The sequence below is a fragment of the Limulus polyphemus genome, unplaced genomic scaffold (genome assembly GCF_000517525.1).
Source record: "Limulus polyphemus unplaced genomic scaffold, Limulus_polyphemus-2.1.2 Scaffold167, whole genome shotgun sequence".
NCBI lineage: Eukaryota > Metazoa > Arthropoda > Merostomata > Xiphosura > Limulidae > Limulus > Limulus polyphemus.
This window is the reverse complement of record NW_013665777.1, coordinates 768,654-794,363: the sequence shown is the minus strand read 5'-3', so window position 1 is coordinate 794,363 and position 25,710 is coordinate 768,654. Positions and strand designations below refer to the sequence as shown.

General features: G+C 33.5%; 1 protein-coding gene across 1 annotated transcript in view; it reads left to right on the top strand.

The window, feature by feature from the left end:
- Window positions 1-8,128: 8,128 nt before the first annotated feature.
- LOC106477616 (dual oxidase-like) overlaps window positions 8,129-25,710 on the top strand; it is an 80,377-nt gene continuing 62,795 nt past the window's right edge. Inside the window, exons 1-2 of the mRNA XM_013938163.2 lie at window positions 8,129-8,595; window positions 16,171-16,269. Coding sequence (XP_013793617.1) covers window positions 8,523-8,595; window positions 16,171-16,269 — 172 coding nt within the window. The 5' untranslated portion in view covers window positions 8,129-8,522. The remainder of the gene's footprint in view (window positions 8,596-16,170; window positions 16,270-25,710) is intronic.

Genomic DNA, 25,710 nt, shown 5'->3' with positions numbered 1-25,710 from the left:
ATTTTATATAAATATTTTGACTAAAAATGATTATAATCAAAGTTTAAAAATTAATTGGATTCCTCGAAACAGTTTGTTTAGTTCAAAATTATATCTGTTTTAATTTCAAGCTTCAATAACACATTTACCTCTTGTGATTGTGCTGTAATGTAAATGAATATTACAATATTTCCTTTTTTAGACCTAACATGCTTACTGAGTCATATGATTTTGTCAGTTCTGACTTGTTTATACATAATTTAAGTTAACTTAGTCTTGATGGTGTTTAATGTAAAGTAATACATATAGTTAGGCTTAATTTTTGTCACAACTAATTAATATTAATTTATGATCAAAGCAAGATATCTACATTGATTAGAACTAAAAACATATATCTAGTAACGAGCATAGATAATTAAACATAATGTTCATACCATATTACTTATCATGATTACAATACATTGTTCCATTTAGTTGAATTCCCTCGCTGTTAACGGTATTTTCGGCCATAAACCCAATAATATCTTAAGAGGTTCGGCCAACCCAGGAGGCTTAGGTTAAATAATTCAGAATACTCATATTAATAAAATAATAAACATAAAATCAAATTACAAATGTTAAAAATAAATGTAGATATATTAAATATTCTAATTAACACTGTGTGTCCACAGTGTGGCAAAAGTGTAATTGTTAAACGAAAGTCTAAGTAAGAACTACCACACTGTGGTAAAAGTTATACTAATCAGCCAACTTAGTAGATTTAGGTTAGTCATAAATTCATATGCAAAGCTAACAACGGAAAGTCATTTTTATAATAAAATTGAAGTTATTATTATGTAGCTTAATCGTTATAGTAAAATAATAAACATTAAAAATAATATTAGAAATAGTGAAAACTGATAAACAAAATTAGATAAATTAACTATTCTAATAAACACAGCGTGTACACACTGTGGTAAAATTATAACTTATTGAGTAAGAATTACGACATCGAGGTAAAAGTTGTAATGTATAAGAAGTGGCTATTTAGTATAATGCTACAAAAAATTAAATAACATAAAAATATGTCATTTCAAGTATTTTATGAGTAACAAATAATAATCATGAGTCGCTAGCGTATGTGTCGAGTTAGAGATACATGTGAAAGTAGTAACATGCGCTCTGAATTACTTGTGTGTCACTATTATTTGCACAAAGTCGCTTGCAACTAACATGCTCTCTATGAGTTTAAGTCACATGTAAGGCACTAATGTGTGCTCCAAGTTGTCTCTCGTTAGGCAGTAACATATGTTCGTGAATCACCTACATGTTGTCTGAGTTTTTTCTTGTGAGTCGCTAATATTTGCTCTAAGTAACTTTTAAGCAACGTGTTCTGAAATCACATGTAAACCAACAATATGTTCTGAGTTGCTCAGAACTTTCTGTATTAACCAACAATGGTGAGTCATTAAAGTGTCTTTTTGTATGAATTGACTAATGATTGAGCAAGGACTGGTCTATAAAGACCTGACAGTAGCTTTAGTCTCTAGTCAACTATTGGTCAGGAAGTTTGATATGTTATTATATTGTAATAACACACATGGAGGGGTCTTCGCTGACTCATTGTGTATTCAAATCAAATAAGCCTTAATAACGACCATAGCCACGGACTTGTGGTACTGTACAAACATGGTCAGGCACATGTTTGGTCCTCATCTTTGGAAATGACGTTTTGACTGTGCCATCTGGAGGAATGTGACGTTGTCCGATATGTCCGCGTCCAGAGATGGAAGTTAGATTTAGGTTAACAGGCAGTGACGTGAGTGGCGTCATGGAGCAAACGGAAATGACACTACTTAACTTCTTTGGCGTCATTTGTTAAGATCAAAGGTTAGATGTCAAACACGTTTAGTCTTCCGGGGTAGCTATTCACCACAACTTCTTAATTATCTGAAAAGGAAACATAAAAGTATAGAAAATTTGAAAATGACTGTAAATTTCCTTGTTTTGATGTTTCAATCAAGCGTATGAAATTTAGGTTTGAAGCTGAGTGTTGCTACTAAAGAAAAAAAAAAAAGAAACTATTGGCTTATATTATAATTTTGTAAGTTTTATTTCCGATTGATTTAAAAGCAATTTAGTTTCTGTTATTATATCGAAGGCTTATAAACGGTTAGCTCTTTTTAGCTGTTTCAACAAGAACTATCAAATATGAGAAATATACTTTTTCGTTTTATTTGATAAAAAAATGAAGAAAACAATACATTCTTAATCTATTTTAAACATGATGCTTTAGTTTCAACTGTAAAACCTTGTTACATAGCTATCTGTTATACTCCTTTTTATCTAAAGTTTGATGACTAAGTCTTACTTAAAAATTTGTTCACATACAAGTACAAAATACCCAAATTAATTCTTCATTTATTGTCTATTTATTTAGTTGTCCAACTTGAAGAAGATGGTATGCCAGAAGCACCAACAACAATTAAAAAGGCGTGTATGTGCATGGAGAATGTAATTCCATATTGTAATGGAACATTTCCAAAGAAAAAGGACTACACCTAAAGTTCACTCTGAACAAAAACCGAAACTAAATTCTAAAGAATGTGTGAAAAGTCTTCATCTGTGTATACAAACCTAACTGGGATTTTCCCAACAAACTTAACAAAAACAGACAATGCACAAAGAATTTTTTGTTCATTTATTTTCATTTTACTTCTTTTTTGAATGACAAAGAATATTTGTGTTGAAATTCTTAGACACGTTATTCATTAAGTTACCCTAAGAGGAAATATTCAACAATTATCTGCTGAAATTTGTTGTTACAAATTATGAAATCCGAGAGAAACAGTTTGAAGCGTCGAACAAATACACATGCTTACGGCAAATATGTTGTGAAACACAAGGTTTTGAACAATTCGCCTATAGATGGCGGCACGTAATCGTTTTACAAACGCGTAAATCTGGTATGTTGGTTTGATCTACTGAGTTCTTGCTGTTATATATCACGGACTCTATATAATACGTTGAAATAAAAGCTGAGTATATTTTCTATATATTTCTGTGTTTATTACAAACACATAATCTAAGAAGACAGTGCGGCTGATATATGTATATAACTCTTAGCTGAATTACCATATTACCAATATTGTTGCTGCAAGTGATCTGTGAATCTCGTCTGATATGTTTAATAACCTGGTTTGATTTAGGTGACCTTAGAATAATATATCTGCATATTCAAAATCATTCAGATCTCTGAATCTCGTCTGATTAACCCACATAAAAACTTTATTTAACTTATGTATGATAGATGATTCTAGAATATGCAGATATGTCATGCTAAGGACATGTAAATTAAAGTATTTTTTTATATGGGTTAATCAGGTAAGATTCACAGATCTGGATGATTTAGAATATCCAGATATGTCATGTTAAGAACATGTCAATTAAAGTAAGTTTTATATGGGTTAATCAGGTAAGATTCACAGATCTGGATGATTTAGAATATCCAGATATGTCATGCTAAGGATATTTAAATTAAAGTAAGTTTTTATATGGGTTAATCAGGTAAGATTCACAGATCTGGATGATTTAGAATATCCAGATATGTCATGTTAAGGGTATGTAAAAAACTTTTTAGAACTCCTTACTCTGGAATGTTTAGAGTAACTTTGATTTCAAATCTTTGTCGTTGTTGAGTAAAGGACTTGCATGACTTGTTTTTCTCAATCAGTATTTGTGTTCCTATTTAAATATCGGGTTAACAACATAAACTTAAATATAGGTACTTAATAGAAGCGCTCCTCTATTTCATTACGTTGAATAATTTCTTAAAAAATAAATAATCTTTAAGTTTCCTCTAGCACGTCTCCAGCATCTATAATCGTGTTTGTACAAAAAATAACAACGTTTACAGCGACAGGTGTTTTTCACTTTTATCTTAGTTTATTTGATCACGCTTTGTTGTTAAATGTTTTCTTTTAAAATATTCTCGAGAATTATATGTTGAGGATTGAAATCTCACATTAAATTTGTCATCTACCGCGGTTTATATGGATTTGTAGGTAAATAACTGTCGCACTGAATAGAGAAAGTCATTTCTTGAGGATAAATATTATTTTCATGTTCAATTTATAGGTCTAAGATAATCTGTTATCGGAATCAGTGTACTTTTAGGTATAGATACAGCGATATCAAGTCAATGTACTTTTAATAGTGTTACCATCCTATTCAGAGTGAAGGTACTTTTATGTATAAACAGTGTTGCTATCAGAGTCAGGGTACTTTTAAGTACAGATAATATTGTTATTGGAGTAGGGTAAAAACAGTAGTGTAGTGGTGTCTTTCCGGATATAAGCTTACTTATACATTATCACTGATTACAACATTCCAGCCAACTTACGTGATTCCTTTTATGATTAAATATGTTGGGAAATTATTTCACAGTATAAAGTATTATTAAATTAAAATGATGACAACTTTAAAGCTTTGAAAGAAAATCCATGCTTATACATTTAACATAAGTTAATGTAAATGAACACATTCTTAAAATAACAAAGCAAATAAGTATTTTCCATCTGAATGTGAAAAGATGTATATTCCTTGTGGGCATTCTTTTTACGTCAAGTTGTTCTGTCTAACTGATTTTCCCATCTTCGCTAATTTTCTCAGCACCCCCCCCCCTGTTTCGTTATTAACACGTGAACTTGATGACCAAATCCTTTGTATGTCTATTTCTTACACGTACAACAAGGTATGTGAGCTTTCTAAGTTTTCAACGTACTCTGTTTCAGTAAAGGTTGGCGAGACGTTTATAATATTGCCCATTAATGCATTTTGAAGTTACAAGCCAATTAGCTTCTAAACGGGCTGAGTTATATAATTAAGGTTCTTTTTATTTTGAAATATTTCGACGAAATTTACAGCAGTTCTAATATCTTTTATTAATACACAACTCATGTTTATAAAAAAAAATAATGAAGTCTTATCTATATCGTATCTAGACTTCAATTTGTAGTGTTATAAGACAATTATACTCTCGGTATCCTGTATTACTTTTGTGATACTGTTGTGTAAACACAAGTTTTAATCGTATAGGAGAGGACATCGTTAGTACCACTAAGTTATACAACTATGGTGTTGATACTACTCGCATTGCATATTTATAGAAGAATAGTTCATGTTACCTGTGCCTAACCCCGTATACAAATAAATCTTTAAAAAAAAAGTCTTTACTGACAGACTCCATGATAAACATCTAAAGGTTCGAAGACAAATATCTTACTTGCAGAAAAAGTATGCTTGTTTGAAGTTAAGCACAATGCTACACAATGGGCCATCTGTGCTCTGCCCACCACGGGTATCGAAACCCGGTTTCTAGCATTGTAATTCCGCAAACATGCCGCTGTGCTACTGGGGGGCCCAGAAAAAGTAAGGCATAAGCTTCATCTCCACCGTATGTTTGATTCACAGATAATAAAACAAAGCTTAAGGTCACACTAATATCGCATCCTCACAAAATGGACAGTCAATTTCACGGTCATGTGACTGTGACTAAATAGCTCACTAGTGAACTTTCACATTTAATGTTGAAAGAAGTTTTTATTTGTATTTTATGGCACAAATATACAAATAACACACACGAAAAGATTAAATATAATTCTAAACTTTAAATGCAAAATTGTTAACTGGTTACCTATTAAAGAAAACAACTTTTGAGGTGATTTTAGATGACGACAGGAGGTGTCTTCGTTGATTGACTCGTCCTCAGTTTCAGTTTACACACCATATCAGTCACTTAATGTAAGCTGTTCAGTAGGTGCAGTTTGGTAGTGTTAGTCAAAAATTCATTTTCGAAAAGATCCGAATTATTGCATTTCCAGCATGTTTAAAATGTATATTATTGATTGGTACTTTCGCAAACAGGAAGCAATTCATGTGTCTTATGTGCAAAACCCACTCTTAGATAGATATCTCGATAGTGGGGCTGATAGAATGGTTGAGTGCTAGTCATGGAGTACTTGAGTCAACTTCAAGGAAAGGGTTCAAGGTCATAGCAATGCTAAGCCTACTCTTAGACAAATATCTGGATTTTGGAATGGTTGAATGCCGGCCTTGGATTACTTGAGTCAATTTCGATGGAAGGGGTAAAGGTCATAAAGGTAGTCGTATACGTAAGAAAGAAAGGTCGCAATATACAACCACATATACATTAAGAGTTAGGGAAATTGTTTTACCCACACAACGACTATGACTGTTTTACATATCATTATCTTATGCGACGAGAGCCTATACTTTCAGTGACATTTCTAGTTATTTTAATCTTTCTTTATACATCGATTATAAATCTTGATAGTGAAATAAATTTGTTGTTTCTTTACATCAGTATACAATGAAGTATTTCCGGCATTTTTTGTTGAACAAGAAATACCGTTTAGTAGACTTGAATAACACATTTGTTTGTGCATTAATTAAGATAAATAACTTTATCTGTTGAGTGCATATTACACAAGACCTTCCAAAAACCGACGTCTTATTATCGCTATTTCGCCACGCAGTTTACATTATGTGATTAGATTTAGCGGAATTACAGATAATTTTAACACAGGTTAAAAACTCTCGATTCAATTCTTACAAACAATGTATTGGATTTCCGTACTAGATTACATAAAGTAATGTTTAAATTCCTACTTTTTCTGAGAATTATATTTATAACTACAAATAAACCATCCGAGGTTATTGACTTTTATAACTATAGGTAGTTGGTAAACATAAACAAAATATAAGATGAATAAATTTAGGCCATCGAAATGGAAAAAGAAAACATGAGCAAATAATTTTTTTACTATCATATTGTTCACGAGACTGACTCTTTTACTAGACTGCACTTAGAAATTCACATTTTTTTTAGCTGAAGTTGAAAAGTAATGCAAGAAAAAACGTTTCTTACTTTTTCGATGCGAAATCTGTCGTGAACAGTATTTTCCACCCTTACTTTTTTACATGTTTACAAAGCTGTACATTTTTCCGATGTGTTTTCCCTTAAACGCCAGCTCTACAGCAAAATCACAAACATGAGAATTCTATAATAGAAATTTACCACAGACTAATCTTTTATGTAACATTTATCTGAATTATTTTAACCCTGTTTATGCGTAGCCTGCGATTAAAACAAAATTTCGTTTATCATGCTACAATCAAATATATTTCGTATATCAACGAAAGTTGATGTTTCACCAGTTCACGACCAACCACGGAACAGTGAAAGACAAAGTAATCGTAAAGCATGTTGATTTGATGAATAATGAACAGCGTAAAATGTAATACGAGTTCATGAATCCTTGTACATTTTTATTCACAGTTACACAAACCTAACTAAAACTCCCCCCTCTCTTATCGTATTGTATAGTAGTAATACTAATAATAAATAAAACAGATGTTTGAGAAAGTGTCATATTAATGATCAATGCGACAGTAAATGTCCATACATAATCAGTCTTCATGCCTGGTCTGTTTGATAAAAACACTACCCCAATACGCAATAAAGATATCCTCAGAATACATTATTAGAATTAATCCATTTATTATGTTTCGGGGATATTTTACCTGACACTGATCTTCGTAACGTTATGATGCACGTAAATTTGTCTTCGAGTTTAATATAATGAGAGCTAACATTAATTTCTAATATATGACATCATAGAGTAAACGCCATGAATGGGCAAAATATTTCATCAATTCATGGATGTTTAAATTTTTGGAACTGCATCGGGTTAATATGACTCGAAACATAACAGACGTACTTAAATTTGGGGTTTTAACTCTCTTCTTCATGGCTGCCTTATACCTAGATAGCTTAAATCCGCATGTCACCATAGGATAACCTTACTTATAACCGCTTATTGGAATTTCCTAATCAAACGGATGTACAAGAACAAAATCGCCAGATAATCCTTTTACGTGGCCTTATACCTAGATAGCTTAAATCCGCATGTCACCATAGGATAACCTTACTTGTTTATTTATAACCGCTTATTGGAATTTCCTAATCAAACGGATGTACAAGAACAAAATCGCCAGATAATCCTTTTACGTGCACGTGCCATGACGAGCAAAGCTAGGTATTTCCCCAAAAGTGTGCATGTATAGGCACGAGAAGGACGAGTCTACGCTGTTGTTACTTTCTTAGAGCCACAGACATGCAACGCAGCTTTATCCGGAGGTGATTTTGACGTCACAAGGCGAGGCAGTAGTATAAGACAAGGGTGAATTGCAGTACAGGTCACATCAAGTTTGAACGACCAGTCTTATAGAGAGTCTATGAGTTTTACACACCTGTATTACTTGTCTGTCTGCACCGTGTACAAGAACTAAGAACGGATATACTGTCTTAAGTTTTATTAAATATATAACATACTATTGCGTACTACGTCGGTTTTTCAGAAAGTTTTCATTTTTTTAAATATAATTTTAGTTTCCTGATCTAGTCGATAACTTTGTAACTAAAACACTTGCGGTCATCTGTTGAACTTTGAAACTCATCTCAAGGTGTTTAAGGCCTCAGAATGGAGGCATTTATTAAGCAGATCCTCTGGTGGATTTTAGTCGCAAGTATCTCTATTGTGGTCGCGCATGACGGTAAGTCTCGTAAATTACATGTTTTGTTAATACTTTCTAAAACTACAAATTTATATAAACACTGTTACTATTATATCCTCCCACAAATCAATTAAAGAATTCTTTTAGAAATCTTTCAGCAAGTTGCATCTTAATTTGAATAATAATCCTCTATAATTATCCGATCAAAATGTCTCCATTTCTAAAAATATAAAGAAAAATATGTATGTATCAATAATCTGTTGTTAACAGTCTTATAGAATTCTACAAGAAAATATTTATCAATAACTAGACCTTTACACACTTTTCAATCTAACGTCAGTAACGTGGATAAATTACCATCTTGTATTAGACTGAATCTATTCATGTTAGCATATCATGTGGCAGGTGCTAGGATAGTGCTGTTGACAATTAATACTATTTTATTGAATGGTGGAGTGACTGAAATTTTCGTGCATAAAATTATTTATTTTGGGTTCAATATAGCAGGGATATTCGATCAATTAATCTGACCTAGAAGGCAAAAGCTGCCCAGTCGGACATTGTACATATTATAATATTTTCTCTAAGCGAAATTAGCGGAAATGTATCAATAGTATTTACCGTTTTCGTTATAGTTTCGTGGATGGATTTATTTTATTTTCGTCAAAGATGTAATGATGATGGTTCAATTAACTTCACACTTTTAGGGAAATGATTTTGACGGGAAAGTCGATGATATTATGTTTCTTAAACCCCTATTGTTTTAAACATTACTCATTCTACTTTGTTTTTGTTCATGAGCCATTAACCAGGATTAATATTCAACTATATCGTGGACTCAATTTTTTTTTAAATCAATCAAAGGGGTTGGGGGGGGGCAATAACGCTGGCATTATCTTCCTAAATTACGAAACCCGATTCGTTATTCACTATGATTTTTACAATTTGTGACCAAAATATTTTCTTATTTGAGAATATAGCATATTTCCCCTAAACTTAGTCACTTATTTTCTTTAAATATAGGAGATGGAAAGTTATACCTTTCCAAGAAAAAAAACATGTGGAGAGGAGGGGCGACCTTGGATTTTACGTCATGAAGCAAACGAAATCACCATTCGGTTGCAAGGTTTTACCCGAGGACAGCCCCCTTCTCCCCCACAAGAAGTTTCGACACTAAAGCCAGCGTATTTACAATAGACATATTTCTTCTTATTTTTGGTCGAAGAGAAAGAAGCTAGGCTGACGTTCTTTTAAATGTTACCGTAAGATCTGTATTGTTAAACGTTACCGTAAGATCTGTATTGTTTTCAGTAGATATTTTCATTCTCTAAAGCTATTTGTAAAGAATATTGGATTAGCAGGCTTATGGAGATAAATATGGTGTCGGGAAAACATTAGTGAACGAGCGTATGTAAACTTAAGAACATGCACATTCTAATGTTGTGTTTAAGATGAAAGTGTTTCGTTTTACAAGTTTCTTCTCAAAACTTGTACAGTCTCCTCGACTGAGTTGTCAATATACATGCACATCTCTCACTCACTCACTCACTCACTCACACACACACACGTACGTACGTACGTAACTGTATTAGACCAAAAAAAAAAAGAAAAAGAAATCCATTTGTATACCACTACTTCTGTAGATATTTAGAATTTCATCGTTCGAAATTGGGAAAAGATATTTACAGATTTTAGCTTTATAAAAACAACTTGAGTATTTCAACACTCGTTAACTTGTTGTGATTCTGACAGTTTACCAAGTGACAGGTTCATTCCGTCTACTACGTTCTCTGATTTTAGTGTCTGATTCCGGCCAGTGCACTCGATTAGAGATGCTTACAATACCTTTATTGGTTTCAGTTTTGTTTTTTGTTAATTCTTAAAGAACCAATACTTCTCAATTTAGTTCACGCCATGTGACTCTCATTCTGCTCTCTCTCTCTTATATAAAACAAATGTCAGAATTCAGGAATAAGACACTGTCAAAGCCTCAGGTTACAAAATTTAGAATTTACCTTTTAACGCCGTTGCGCTATTATAAATTTTAAATATCGACGCTTCTACTCGTGATCTTAACAGGTTAATTTATATTGTGTTTTAAAATGAGTGGACTGTCTACAAATATCAAGAACTACTTACTTGTAATCCCTGTTGTTAAAAGTTAAAACAAGGTGCCTATAGTTCTATCAATGTAATTAATAGAACAATGTGTGTCAGTTAGTCCGTGCGTGTATGCGCGCTGGCTCACATGGAAACCCAGTTCCTATATATTAATTGTACAGTGGTACTTTTACGTTTATACGAGTGCAAAAGTGAACAATGTTTAAAGTGCATTTATCTGAGTTCAAAACTACGACGTTTGCAACATTATCTTTTAAAGACAACTACGCAAGGAAGTTAATTCTTTACCGTTCTATGATTTGTAAATAAAGCAATTGAAATGTAATGGCATTTCAATACAAATTACAACAGGCGTATAAAAATCGACATTTAGGCGTAAAGTTTAGATACGCTTCGTAAGTGAATAACGAGTTTACCCGCGACGAGAATAAAATATTGCACCATTTTCGTTATTGGTAATAATGGACCAAATAAAAAAAAAAATCTCAAGATCCTAGTCAAAGTTGACGATGATTCATATTTATTGAAAAATGTGTCGTATAGACAGGTATGTCGTATATAGTTATTCCATGTTTTCACGCTACCTTATTTTAATTCTAAATACAACTTTTTATTCTGCTTAGTAGGTTTTTGTTTCATTCATGTCTAACTACATAGCATAACAACAGCACTATTTAATTGACTTGGATATTTAAAATATATAGCCTCCTTATATCTGTGTGTGTTATATTCCACGTAATATTGTTGAATATGTGACATCTTTTGGCTCGTATTGCACAACAAATGCTTCATACGCGGATGGTATGTGATTCAACCCCATCTATATTTATTTTTTGAAAAAAAAATGTTTATCAAAATGTTTCGGTTGTCAAATAATTTGAGTACATGCATCGTAGGCGAAGCACGAGTTTATTTATCCTCTAGTACATTCTATTACAATTTCAACAGTTTCCTTTATATATTACTAACTTAAACTTTTAGTGAAGTTATCTCATTGGTAGCCGTTAAAAACTGTGCACTGCGTAATGATGCAACACTTGCATTCTTTCCCTGATGTCGACAACATTTCTTTTAAAAAACAGTGATCGATCCCCCTTTTTTGACATGTTATTTCAGTGCGAGACGCGGAAAATCGACCAGTTTCATTTTTTCGTTTGCTGTTTCTTAATATGTTGCAAAATCGTTGGTATTTACCAGAAGTGCTTTTAATGTTGAAACGGTATTTTTACTAACGAGGACAATTGCTATTCTTTGTTTATATAATATTGTAGACAGAGTGTTGACAGTTTCTTCTGGGGTTTCAATTTTAAAATACTATGTATTGGATAATTAAAGGTATATTTTGATTTATATGTGTGTCCTAAATCTCAAATAGAGGATTAACAACTTAGTTTTCAGCGTTTTGTTCACAAAATACTTGTGAAATTTTAATTAACTGAGTAAAAGTTTTTTTCAAATGTTATTTAATATCATTGAAGTAGTCCAGTCTCTTCATTCACTTTTAAGGGTGTTTTAGTTTTTCATGCAATACCTAAATAAAAGCAGTTAGTGAGGGAATGGGATTGTTTGAACTTGAAACCATCTTATTATGATATCATGTGATACTTAACATAAAGGATTAATGATAGTATAAAACATCTAATCTCGTGGGCTAATAAATGTCTGCAATTTGTAATAACGTAATTAACATGTGAAATACAAAAGATAATATCATAGACCAATGTACAAAAGGTGGGTCACACAAACATAACGCAGAGATGAAACTCAACTTTCATAATGAGTCGCATAGCTTTGGTGCCCTAAATACTATTCTCAATAGCTATGCTTCCAGATCTGGAACATTCTACAACCGCGTGAAGTAAAGACTTGTGATGAGAATGTAAGGATTCTAATCATTTTTGAAGTTAGAAGAAAAAATTGTTTGTTTTAGCGCGAAGTTACACAATAGGCTGTATGCTTTACACAGAGGGTAATCGATTTGCTTATTAGTAACTGAATTATTTGACGTAAAGTCGTGACTCGTGTGAAAAATCATTTGAGTTTAGTTCTGAAATTAGAAGAGATGCACATTGGATACATTCGTTGAACAAAAAAAAAGTGGGGATTAAACAGTGCAATTAAAGAAAATGAAAAGCAGCTTTGGAAACAGGAACACGTTAAGAAAATTCGTCAGTGGAAAAAAAAAAATCAAGAATATTTTATAAGTACTGTAACTGGTAAAACTCGTCAATTGATAAACGATTTGAACTTCAACAATAAGAAAAACTGTGAGCTTCTTTATAATATCGGATTTTGTTTTGGAGGATATGAGCAAAAAATGTTTTGCTTAAATATTGTGTAGATCTTACTCTTATGCTTCGAGATAGACGTGTATAAAATAGATGGCGTGAAAATACACCAGAAACGTATTAAAAGTAACTTGTTTGAAATCTCATTTGGAATTTGGGGTTTCAATTTTACTCGAAGTTTCGTAAAAGCTATCGTCAGTCCTGCTTGGTTTGGAGGATGTACGATTCTTGACGAGATCCAACAGTGAATGTGTATAACATTAATTATCAAATACTTGGGGCTTGCTAGAAGATATATATAAATCCTAGTTGGTGGTCCGGTAGACGCGAAAACCTAATTATACATTAATTGAATTGGTTTCTGAAGACTTACTGTATAATTTTGCTTTTATTTTAAGTTCTTACAATCAACATACCTAACAAACTCGTCTAGTGTGGATTTCCTGGTGAATGGAGATCACACGTAGGGAATTGATTCGTACATAATGTGTATAATTGGTTTGATTATACATTTGAGCACAAACTAAACGTGGTTATACCGGTCACATTAATCACTATACGTTGACGAAAACTTCAAAATTAATATTTATCCGTAGCAAGATATACGCGGTAGAAGATTATTGGTCTATCACTACGGGCAGCTTTTAAATTTATTACTCTTCAGTGGATCTTTTGCACGTTTTTGTTGACTTTGTCGTGATTGATAATAATACCCCCTCCCCCTTAGTCCTATGCGTAGAGTATCGACTTTTTTACTATATGTGGCTACACGATGACGCCAATAACGACCAAACTGTACAAACACATTCAAGTTTTTCTGGCGTAGCTAAATGTCCTTGTCTGAGTGGTTACGCTATTTGCACCGTGTGGTAGCAAATTAATGCCACTATGACCTCTGTTGCGTGAATTCTTTGCTGTCTTATCGTCAGGGGACGAAATACGAGATCAAACTCCAAAGGCTCACATCCAAGTGTTGTATGTATGTGGTATTCTATATCTGCTCTTATTTTAATCATGAAAAATTGAGTGTGAACCCTTTATTCCAGTACGTAGGGAGCTCCGTGCAGCAAGTTATCTACCCCCTTCCCCGTGTAATGTGCGCGCGTGTGTGTTTGTGTACAATATCCAGTGTATGAAATAACGTCAAGGTTATTTAAACCTTTACGTATGAGACCAGCACCTGTTGGTAGCATGTACCTAAGGTATATTTGAACGGGCGTGGTACTGTGAACGACTTGCACGAATTTTTCACTTCACTGTAACCCGTTTAATACATAATACAAATGTTTTATGGGTGTTCGCCTTGAAAGAAACTTTTATATACTTCATTTCAGTCTGATATATAATGATTAAAGTCACGTGCTCGCGACAAAAAAAAAAGCAAAATGTTGAGCTTGTGTGTCTCTCTGCACGTGAGCAGTAGTTTTTTTAAGAATTTTTAAACTAAAACTTGCGAGTTCGGTTGATCCAATAAAACTATATTGTTAAATGAAACCGCTTATAATAGTTTAGCCTTGTGCTTAACTGGCCTTTGTACCAATAGCAAAAATTAATTAAAATTCAATAGGTGATAAAATACGACTGCGGACTTCTTACCACTGGTATTTTATTATTTAGTTTTATATAGTTAACTATCTTTCAAAAACATTGTACTTGCATGAGGACTGTGGGTAATCAATGAACGTGATTTTTGCGTCATTGCTACGTAATAGTCTGTTCAAGAGTTTTATAAGTGTTGCGACTTTTGGTAATTCACTAATTATCACTAAAAGTTATGGCCTGGTGGTTAGTGCCCTACTCGCTCTCTCTCTCTCTTTGTCGCGGGATCGTAACCAGTTGCGGAACATGCTCACCCTTTCAGTCTTTGGTGCATTATAACAGCTAATACCACTATTCGTTGGTGAAGAGTGGCCCAAGTGTTGGCGGTGGGTGGTGTTGACTAGCTGCTTTCTCTCTATTCTATCGCCTCTAAAGTAGATTACTTTGCGTAAAATTCAACAAACAAAACTAAAAGTGGAATTGATATTTATGCTTTAAAAATATCAGTATTTTCATTATTTGAAAGTTATACGTGATGCCTTGAACTTGTTTTCTCTGAAAAAAATGAGAATTGGGATAATGACTCAAGGGTTCAAAATGGTGGAAATTACGATAGACATTTAATTTTAATATTCATTTCAAAAACGAGTGCAAGTGAACTCGAGGTGAACAGTTTATTAGTTTTGTGCCAATAACTTAGACTGCCAAAGAAAATTTGACACGCTTATCATGACTAAATATTCGTTAAAATGGGGAATTGTGGATGCTGACCGGTGACCTCAGCGAGTTGAATGACTTTCTAAAATTTTCGATAGGGCTTACGTATAAGTAAAGTTCGTACAATTGCGTACTGTTACAAGTCTGAAAAGACTTAGACAGGATGCCTGTTTTCATGGTTGAAAAATTAATTAGTTTACTAACTATACTAAAATATTTACCTATTCATATTTATGATAATGTGATTTAGGCTACTTTTGACTAAGGCAGAGCGACCATGGAATCTTTTGGTGGTTTGCATATTACTCATAATTAAAACTATATCAATTCTTATTATATTATATTTAGCAGTTCATTAAAAGAGTGAGCAGACGCGTTCAATAACCCTTTTGTACTACAGTATACAGAGTATTATAAGGTTTAAATTATATTAAAGAATATTATTGTTTGCAAAGTAATAGACGTACATACAACACGTAAAAAATGCTATAATTTAACTAGTTAAAGTGAATTCCGTATCAATATTTCGAAGCTTACCATGATTGGTGTTTTTGTAACACCATCTACAAAAATATTTGAATCTTGTTTTTCTTTGCCGCACTGATTAATTTTAACAACAACAACAAAAAAAAGTTAAATGACGCCCTCGGTAACTTTTTACTGGCCGTTCAAGAGCTGCTTAAGCGAGATTTGTCAGTGGATCCATGTGGCAATTAAGCAAGGCCTTAAAGATAACTAATCTGAATTGTATTTGTTTGAAATTCTTCTGGTATTGGTTGAAGTATGGATTTTGTCCAGCATTTTAAGACTTGTTTTCAAGAGAGTACTTTTACATTGAAAATTTTGCAATGCCACAGCGCCATGTTTGTGACTTTTATTGACTGGGACTTTTTTATGAATACGTTGTTTATTTTTATTGAATGACGTATTATGAATATTTCTTTTGCAGAGGATGGGAAACAAAAAGGAGAAAAACTAGCTCAAACAGAAAAACAACGGCATGATGGATGGTACAATAATTTAGCTCACCCAGAATGGGGGTCAATAGGTAAAGTATTTAACTTTATCATTTATATTTTAACATTTTTGTTCTCGTTGTATAACTGAAGGAATTAAGAGAACAAGCGTCAATAATGCTACCAATTAACTCCCCGATATCTTTACAAGGCCGTTATTAGTTGTAAGATTTATTGATGTTTCTGTAATCACTTTTGGCGAAAAGAAAATGTGGTGCGAAACTATATCATTTGTTTTTGTTCTTTTCGGTTTTGGCCCGGCATGGCCAGGTGGTTAGGGAGCTCGACTCGCAATCTGGGTCGCGGGTTCGAATCCTCGTCCCACCAAACATGCTAGCCTTTTCAGCCGTGGGGGCGTTATAAGGCAACGATCAATCCCACCATTCGTTGGTAAAAGAGCAGCCCAAGAGTTGGCGGTGGGTGGTGATGACTAGTTGCCTTCCCTCTAGTCTTACACTGCTAAATTAGGGACGGCTAGCGCAGATAGCCTTGGTGTAGCTTTGCGCGAAATTCAAAACAAAATCTTTTCAGCTCTACTAGTTTCCGTATTTTCACCCTTTGTCACTATCTTTGAGTTAAAATAAAAATGAAGAAATTAATAGGTATCCCTACCACTGCCCTCTGAGCTTTTTCTTTAGTTGATTGCTCAAACAGAACTTGATCTGTGTCTCACTCCGACTTAACCCACTGATCTGATAGTGGTGAAAGAAACATTAACAAAAATTAGTTATCATTGAAAAACTTAACTCGTTAGTTGTTAAACTCTTGGTTACAAAAAAATTCGACTTCCCTTGATATTAATCTTTTCGCGACCAGGCATTTTGTACTCCAAGGAACCGAGAAAGTTTAAGAAATTTTACGATTTTTTTTTTATTAATTAGAGAAAGCCCCCCCCCCCTCACAACCCATGTAGCATTGGACTCTGTGTATTGGGGGTTTTGACTTTAAGAGGTATTCTTATTAGTCCCTGAGAACAGAAATGGCAAATTTACCAAGAAAAGGGTTAAGGAGGCTTCTTTCGCTCTCGGTACTTGTAAAATACTCTCCATTCAGCAGATTTAAGAATGGTGATTACTATAATAAGTAACCCACCCCCCCCCCCGTGACTCAGCGGTGAGTCTGGAGACTTGTAACTCTAAAACACTGGTTTCGATATTCGTGGTGGCATATTTTGGAGCTTTACGCTTATCAACAAAAACAAACAAACCATACTAATAACACGTAAGGTAGCACTGGTAATTCTAAATATAAAACTCAATGTATTATTAGTATAAGCTGTAATTGTCAATATGAAGATGAAAGAAACTGATTTTCGAATCAAAAACGGCTCTAAATAACAAATAGAATAGGTAGAAACCTTTCACTTTTTAGGTTTCTTTGTATTTCTTTGAATTTCAGTTTTGAGCTACCAAACGTAATTTTACTTTTAGATGCAGTCTCTACTATGTGTTTTTTAAGACTAAGTTAACACGGTTAATGGTATATTAAGAAATTTGTCAATATTATTTTGTTTTATAGTTAAGCACAAAGCTACATAATGGGTTATCTCTACTGTATCAAACACGGGTATCAAAACCCGGTTTCCAGCGTTATAAATACCACTGGTAGGCGTATTATTTATTAAGAACATTTTTATTCACGTAAAATAAAAGGAAAGGGAGAATATATATTTAATAATTAAAACTTGCAGAACACTGGTATTAATTAAATCAACAATAAAGCCTTCAGTAGTACACAGGACAAACCACAAATCAAACGTATAAAAATTGAAAGTCATTACATCAACATAACGATTCCTGTATAATCAAAAATGTACTTCTTGTTGCTTAATGTTATAATAACTAAGCAGTTTCTCAGTACATTTGAAAACTAACTTTCCCGGATGTTGATTTGCTCCGTCATTTTGTTTCATAATAGTTTATTTTAATAGACTTTGAGATACGATAAAGAAAAAATGAAGAAAGATGTTCACCTGCTGTGCTAACCCTTTTTTTAATTCTTTTTCGACTTCAGTTTTTATTACTTTTTATAACACACCGTTTCTTTTGTCATAATCGTCTGCCTTGTACATACAGAAAACTAATAATAACGTTATACGGGAAAATTTCTATGGTGGACACTTAAGCTGGCGAAGCGTTAACTTCTTTGTATAACAGGTGTGATAGGTTATTACAATAAGACTCCTATTTAGTTTAATGTTTCCACAAAATAGGTGTGTATCATAGCATTTCAAGAACGACCTGTTTTTGTTTTCTTTTATATACGTTTCTGCCAACAATCTGATAGGCTTGTATCGAGTGAAAGATCTCGATAGCAGCAGTAGGAAAAAAAATGCCTATGCATGAACATATTGAGATTTTGAAATGTACTTCTTTCACTTCTTAAATGATTTCATTATTCGATAAAAGTGTATTTCTAATTGGCATTAAAAAATAACTGATAAACGAAAAAAATTGACATGTAGTGTTGGTGAATCTGTCGCAAATTAACAAGCAATATTTGGATAATATTTAAATAATTAATCGGCTAAAAACACAACGAGTAGCATCTGTAATGTAACCACAGCCATCTCTTTACACTTAATTTGCTAAATGATTCGTGTAGAAGTTTCCCTTACTGTGAACTTAAGTTTAAAATAACTGTTTCAATCATTACTTTAGCGCGCAAATACCAGAATTTGTTACAGTCTGTAGACAAAATACAAGCTGTTAATGCTGATGTTTTTAGAAAATGCTGTCTTTCGATATAAACCAGAGCTAAGAATCACTTCATTGGTGGCCTCTCTTAGATTTCTATCACACTGCTTCCTACTAGCGTTCGAAGTGAAAAATTTCAAGCATCCATAGATGCCATTCGTAGTAATTCATTTAAAATATGACTAGATCTATGAACTCAACATAAGACACATCCACATTAATTCTTGTGTTCTAATATTGCAATACACGTTTTATCATGTTGATTTGGCAGACTGTTGAAATGTGTTAATTAAAATTAAGAATTACGGGTGATGTTGAAAAAAGTGTGTAGGTTTCTAATGTAACTTTTTTACATACTCATTCTATGATAGTTTTTATTTTTTGTGGTTATATCTGCAATTAATATACTGCTGTTTACGTGTACGGTTTTATTTTTGTGAACAAGTTTTAATTTTTAGTTGTATAGATTGCAGGCGAATAATTATCTTCACCACCGAAGGTGACAGGGGTTATGTTTTCACTCCTGTGTGTTTGTCAGCAAGACTTCTCTCGAACGGCTAAATGGTTTTAGACGAAAGTTTGTATACATTTGGATTATGACCCAACTTAGAAGTGATTAGTTTTCGAGGGTCAAGGTCACAAAAGTCCCCCCCCCCCAAAAAATCCTATTTGTTAACATAGGGACCGATTTTCCCTAGTTTTGTTCTATAACTCGAATAAAAAAAAAAAAAATGATCCGATTTTGATGAGACTTGATGGACTTGTGTAGAATGTTATTCCTCATTGTTCTGGCAAAAATGACCGGTGTCCTTTGATAATGACAGACATATCTTCTTATTTTTAAGGGCCTAATATGATCAACGCTGCGTGGTAGAGGTATGCGCTCTAGTAAGTGCTCCCTCTAGTTTGTTTTGAGGTTAAACCTTTCATTTCTTTTTTTTTATTCGGGTACAGGTTAAACGATTTTAGAGAGAAAAGGTACGATTAATCTTAAATTAATAATAATAAAACGGATTGAACTTTAACCTAGTATGCAGAATTCGTTATTATATTGTGATGATATTCTGTTTGTGGGTCGGTGAACATTTTATCTTTTGAGTGTTCATTGAGCAGCTGCCGCCCACTTTCCTGATCTGACGTAATCTCTTTCATTCTGATCTGATTTGTTGCTGCTTCTGCATGTAACGCAGTTACTTGCACTGGTAGGCTTCGTGCATGCAATTATAATTATAAATCGTGCTAACATGACTTGAGTTGAGACGTACAACAATACAATTGTTCTACTAAACCATAAATGTGACCTTTAACTCTTTGTTTTTGTGTATTTTTTGTTGTTGTTTTTAGAAGCTCTAATTCAAAGCATCTCGGTCTATTTTAACCCCCCTGTCAGCATGAAGAACGTTATGAAAGTTAACTAAGCTATAGTTAGTGTAAGTAGAACGTAGCCCTTTTTTAAAAGTAGGATAAAGAATTTTCTAAGAAAAAAAAATATGAACATGTGCACTTCGTTCAGCGTTTTATCTTTACATGTGTTTTATTTTTCTCCCCACATATTTAAATCAACTTCCTGGTAAAACTTACTGTTTCCGTTTAACTGACTAAGTTCACGTCCTCATTGTGAAGCATCTTTAAACGTTTGTTTTTACCGCTTACATTAGAAAACGGGAGCTGTTGTTGAAGTAAACTAGATTTTATGGCAATCGTATCTACTAATCTGTTGTCATATCGGTAAAACAGTCAACTATTTATTTACAAGATAAGGAAGTCCCGTTGATTTACAACTCCTACTTAACAGTTAATACAGTCGAATGTAGTTTTAAAGCTTAACATCGTATTTGATTGTGAAATTTCTTAACATTACGGGATATCTATAATGAAAATAATTTCTGAAATTTAATTATGGATAAGGCATATAACAAGTACAAGGAATCGTTTTCTGTTTGTTTCAGAATTTCGCGCAAAGCTACACAAAGGACTATCTGCTGAGAACGTCCCTAATTTTCAATTGGTAGGTTAGTGGGAACGCAGCTAGTCAACAGCACCCAATCTCGTTGATCTAAAAGTAGGATTTTACAACCACTTTCATAACACGCACGTGGCGGAGCGCGTTTTTCACTAATTTATAGTTCAATAACGCCCAGCCAGCCAGTTCGGTAAATCTTGTTTCGTGTGATGAACTGAAGGAAATTTTAATGTGAAATTTCAAGAAGATTCGCTTTATGAAAGAAGTAAAACGTACGCCACAGTTATTTCAGTGACATCTTAGTAAAGACAGACACATTATAAATAATCGGAATTTCATTTTTAGCTTTAATCGGTGTCTTAAAAATATAAAAAAATTCAAGTAAAATTTCTCAAGTAAACTAGTTTAAGGATGCTTTAATGTAACTCAAGTAACTTTTTTTTTTTTCTCCTTCTTCTGCCTCAATAATTAATTGAAGACCGAATCTTGCTTCTGAAAACGTTTCGGTTAAAAATTGAGTAGGAAGTGTGTTGTTACATCTTTGCTACTAGATAGCGGTTAACTGCAAACCGTATGTATGTATGTGACACGCACACTAAATAGTCGAACGCAATATAATGTAAAATTTCAAATAGCATAATTAAAATCTGCAATATAAGGTCAGTGAATGTTGTTCATAATAAGTAACTTTATTCACACCTTAATGCTTCTTGCAATCAAGGTCGAACTTGTCGGCTGCAGATTTACTCTTCATTGCTCCTTTGTCCGGTGTCAAGCGTATAAATCTGGACGCTCGGGATAGTCCACTATAATAATAATAATAATGGTCACAGTGGTCGATTGTTCATAAAGTAGTTTTATATTCAGTATTATACATGAAATAAATTGGACAGTTATTGATAAATTAGTAATGAAGCTAATATTTCTTATGAATTTCATTTTTTCCAGGCATAGTTATCAATGCAGAAGAAAACCCTCTCGTACGTTTATTATCGCAACTTTCTGTAATTTACCAGGTTTAAACATGGCTTTAGGAAATTATTTTAAGATTCCATCGTCCCTTTGGTTTCTAGTTATTGTTGTATCGTAGCCTATACATTAGCCGTTGATAAGCTATCCCCCCCCCCCGCAAAAAAAATATTTAAAGCAAAAAACGTGTCAAATACATATCACAATGATTAGACTAATGTTCTTGTAAATATATGCGGGTTTACTTCCAAAAAGTTTTACAAAATGAATATATTCAGGGGAAAACATAAATAACATTAATTCTGGGCAATCTTTGTGTAATGATCTCATCTTTGCTCTGTATAATTATCAGTTCTTCGTTATGTATTTTTACTTGGCTAAAATACAATCTACAGAGAGCTGATTCGTTCTGTTAAAACTATATTGAATCTACAAATCCGAAAGTCACCTTACAACCATAGCCGATATAAAGTTATGATGGAAGGTTTGTATCAGAACTATATTTTGACATCGTTTGGCGTTACGTAGGTAGTGTGATGTCACCGACAATTTACCACTTAGTTTCTAAGACTGGGATATCTCCTACTTGATAGTATTGAAAAAAGTATGGGTCAACTTGAGACACTATGACCATATAGAAAAGAGACCTGTAAAAGTTGCACCACAGCAGTGGTAAGCAACTTGCGGTGTTCTGTAATATATGATAATCTAGGAACACAAGTCAGTGACAAAAGCCGCCCATTTTCTCCAGGAAACAAAACTTAATGTAAACAAGATTGAATTTTGAATTGGATATTTAGGATAGTCCATACGAAAGCATATTGGTCAACTTGCTGGATCTATCTATATGTGATTGTATTGTTGACACGGGGCTGGGAAACTGTCGTATTGGATTATGTAAAGCACACAGGGAGGATGAGTGTGCTTAGTACATGATGGCCTTGCGACTGAGTGGCAATGGAAACTATGCTGCAGGGCTATTGGTACGGTTTACTATAGTCAGATAGAGCACGACCGGATGTGGCGACGTTGACTGTAACTACGTGGTGAGACTTCAATATAACGTAGTCAACTTTTGTATATTTCACATAAACAATAAAAGAACTTTTTAATTGCATATAATATTTGTTGTGAAACTACCACATGAACTGCTTTGAAATCAAACGCCGTGTATGTGAAAATTATTCTGTGTTCAGATCTACGTCTTGATTTTACTCATTTTGTAGGCGCGAGTGAAATAGCAATCTCTAGTTTACGACTAGTGGTGCTGGATATCTTTATTGTCGTTTAAGTTCTAATTTTTCTGAAAGCGTCGGTGTTGTAGATTGTGGTATTCCGGTATAATGATTTACAACAGAAAAGCTGATGTTCGGAAAACGTTAATCTGAGATTAAACCAAATGAAGACAGCAAAGATGTGAAGCAACCATAAGTGAACAAATAAACAATCTTTATTCAAGATCGTGAATTTCGACTCGTGTAACCGGTTCCGAAATTCATCGTATAGTTTCTGACTGTTGAGGGTAGAAAGAAATTTCTGTCTGTACAGGTCAGAGATAAGAATCAGAATAATCGCGTGTGTGTGTAATAAATATAACATTCAAATACGGGCCTCGATTCCCTTTGGTAAACAGAGTTCAAATAGTCCATTATGTAGCTTTGCACTAAGAAAATACATATATTTTTTTTTCTTCTTCTGAATTGGTAGACCTTAATGTAGTGGGATAGCCACTAGTTTTGTGCTTTGAAACTGTAATGTTAAACTATACAAATAGTAAGTATAAAATAGACACACTATCACCACTCTACAAAACTTATTTTCTATGTGATTTTTCCCTATATTGCTATATTGACTCATAGATATATTAAAAACAGAACAAAGCTAATTTACCATGTATTCGAATTTAGTTCTCGCGGAGTTTCTCCCTATTCTAAGACACCTTCGTTACATGTATTTATTCATGTTATACGTTTATCAATTGTAGAGTTCTGCTTCGGGGTTTTTTCGTCATAAGTAATTCATGAACCAATTTTTGATGTTGGTGTTTTAGCACAAAGATGCATAAAGGACTATCAGCACTCTGTTCACCACAGGGAATAAACCCAGGATTTTTTAAAATTATAAGCCTGAAAACTTGCTGCCGACCCACCGGGGGACCCAAAATTTGAATGGAGTAAGATCGGAATTTCAATGTATTTTGTATGAATATATCAAGGAAATTTTCAGGGCTTCTTTATTCGATGTGCTGTTAACCCTTAACTCGTTATGTCATCAACGTCAATTCACAAAGGTCATGGTTTAGGCAGTTAATAATTATCACTTGTAACATCAGAATTTTGTGGAGGGTTTCGTGTGATTTAACATGAAAGGCCCTTGGAAGTCGAATTCTAAAATATCTGCGTTCTAGCTTCAGATGTAAGTATACCAAATTTTAACAGAAACTGTACCGTTTGTATCGCAGTCAGGGTGATGAAAATAACAAGTCCGTGGATATTTAGTTGATGAGTTTATTGCTTAAGTTCGTTCTATATTGACATATCTCTTAGTAACACTAGTGTGCATGCTATTAAATCAAATTTATTTTCCCTCTTAAGCTTCCAACAATTTAGTATAATAATTTGACCTTTGTGTCATCTATCATTATGTATTGGTACGTAGAAAAGTACCAGCCTCTGTGATTCTGTATACAGGTTAACTGTAATTAGAAATGTTAATACACAAGTTATAGTGAGACTTGAATTAAAAAAAAAAGTTCGATTATTGTTCATATTCTGATAAGTGTGCGTGTACGTTTCAAATAAATCTTACGCTTGTATTCTGTCAACAAGAGCGGCAGTATATTTAATGACGATGTATATAAAAACTAGAAGTTTACGCTGAATCAATTTTATTCAATGGAATTTAGCCTTGTATAAAACGTGCTGACAAGTACAATGTCAGTTATACTGCAAAACATTCATTACAATTTTGAAAAATCCCGTCAGAATTTAAAAAAAATATAGATTAGGAAATGGATTCGCCTTCTTAGTTTGGTATAATTATAATATACAGTTACGACGTTGCCGCATCCAAACCAGGTAGTTCCCGGTAGTAGGCTATAGTTAGCAGTAGAGTTGAATGTGCAGAGTAAACGAAGCAGCAAATCGCCTGGTTGAAGATGAGCGATATTTCAATCTCTGGTGACGTCTTAGAGGAACATAGCTTATGAGCTGTAATCATACCATAATCCTAACATTTTTTTTTCTGAATAATGACGTATTCATAACATCAAACCGACTAGTAATTCACAAACTTTTAGAATTAGATGTAATTTAGAAGCTCACTTTTGACCGTTTTTCACAGTATCTTAAGATTTGCAACTTTCTGGATGCTGCTAGTTTAGACTGTCTCTGTGATCTCATCAGCATGTTGGGTATTAGTGTCCAGAAAGGTGGCCTCGATAAACATGTACATGGTAATACTTCCAACTGGTTTCTGATTGGTGTAAAGGAAAGTTAGATTTTGTTTTATAATTTAGTCAACGTCTTTGATAGTGTATGAATTAAAGCAAGTTAATACAGTAAACTGGTTTTTATTCCATAACCCGTTAGGCTGCATCATACTTTCACACAGTGACACCGTAACTGTTTCATGTTTGTTTTGAATGTGAACCTCGATCTTTGTGTTATTATTTAAACTGAATCTTTATCAGTGTCTCGCCCTGCCTAATCAAATCTTCCTATCTACCAGTCAGTTGCCAGTGAAATCCCGTCGATCCTCCTATTATTGCGCAGGTAAAGTACCTGCGAATGAAATATTATATCACAGGATGTATGTATTCTCCCCAAAACTCGTGATACATAAGC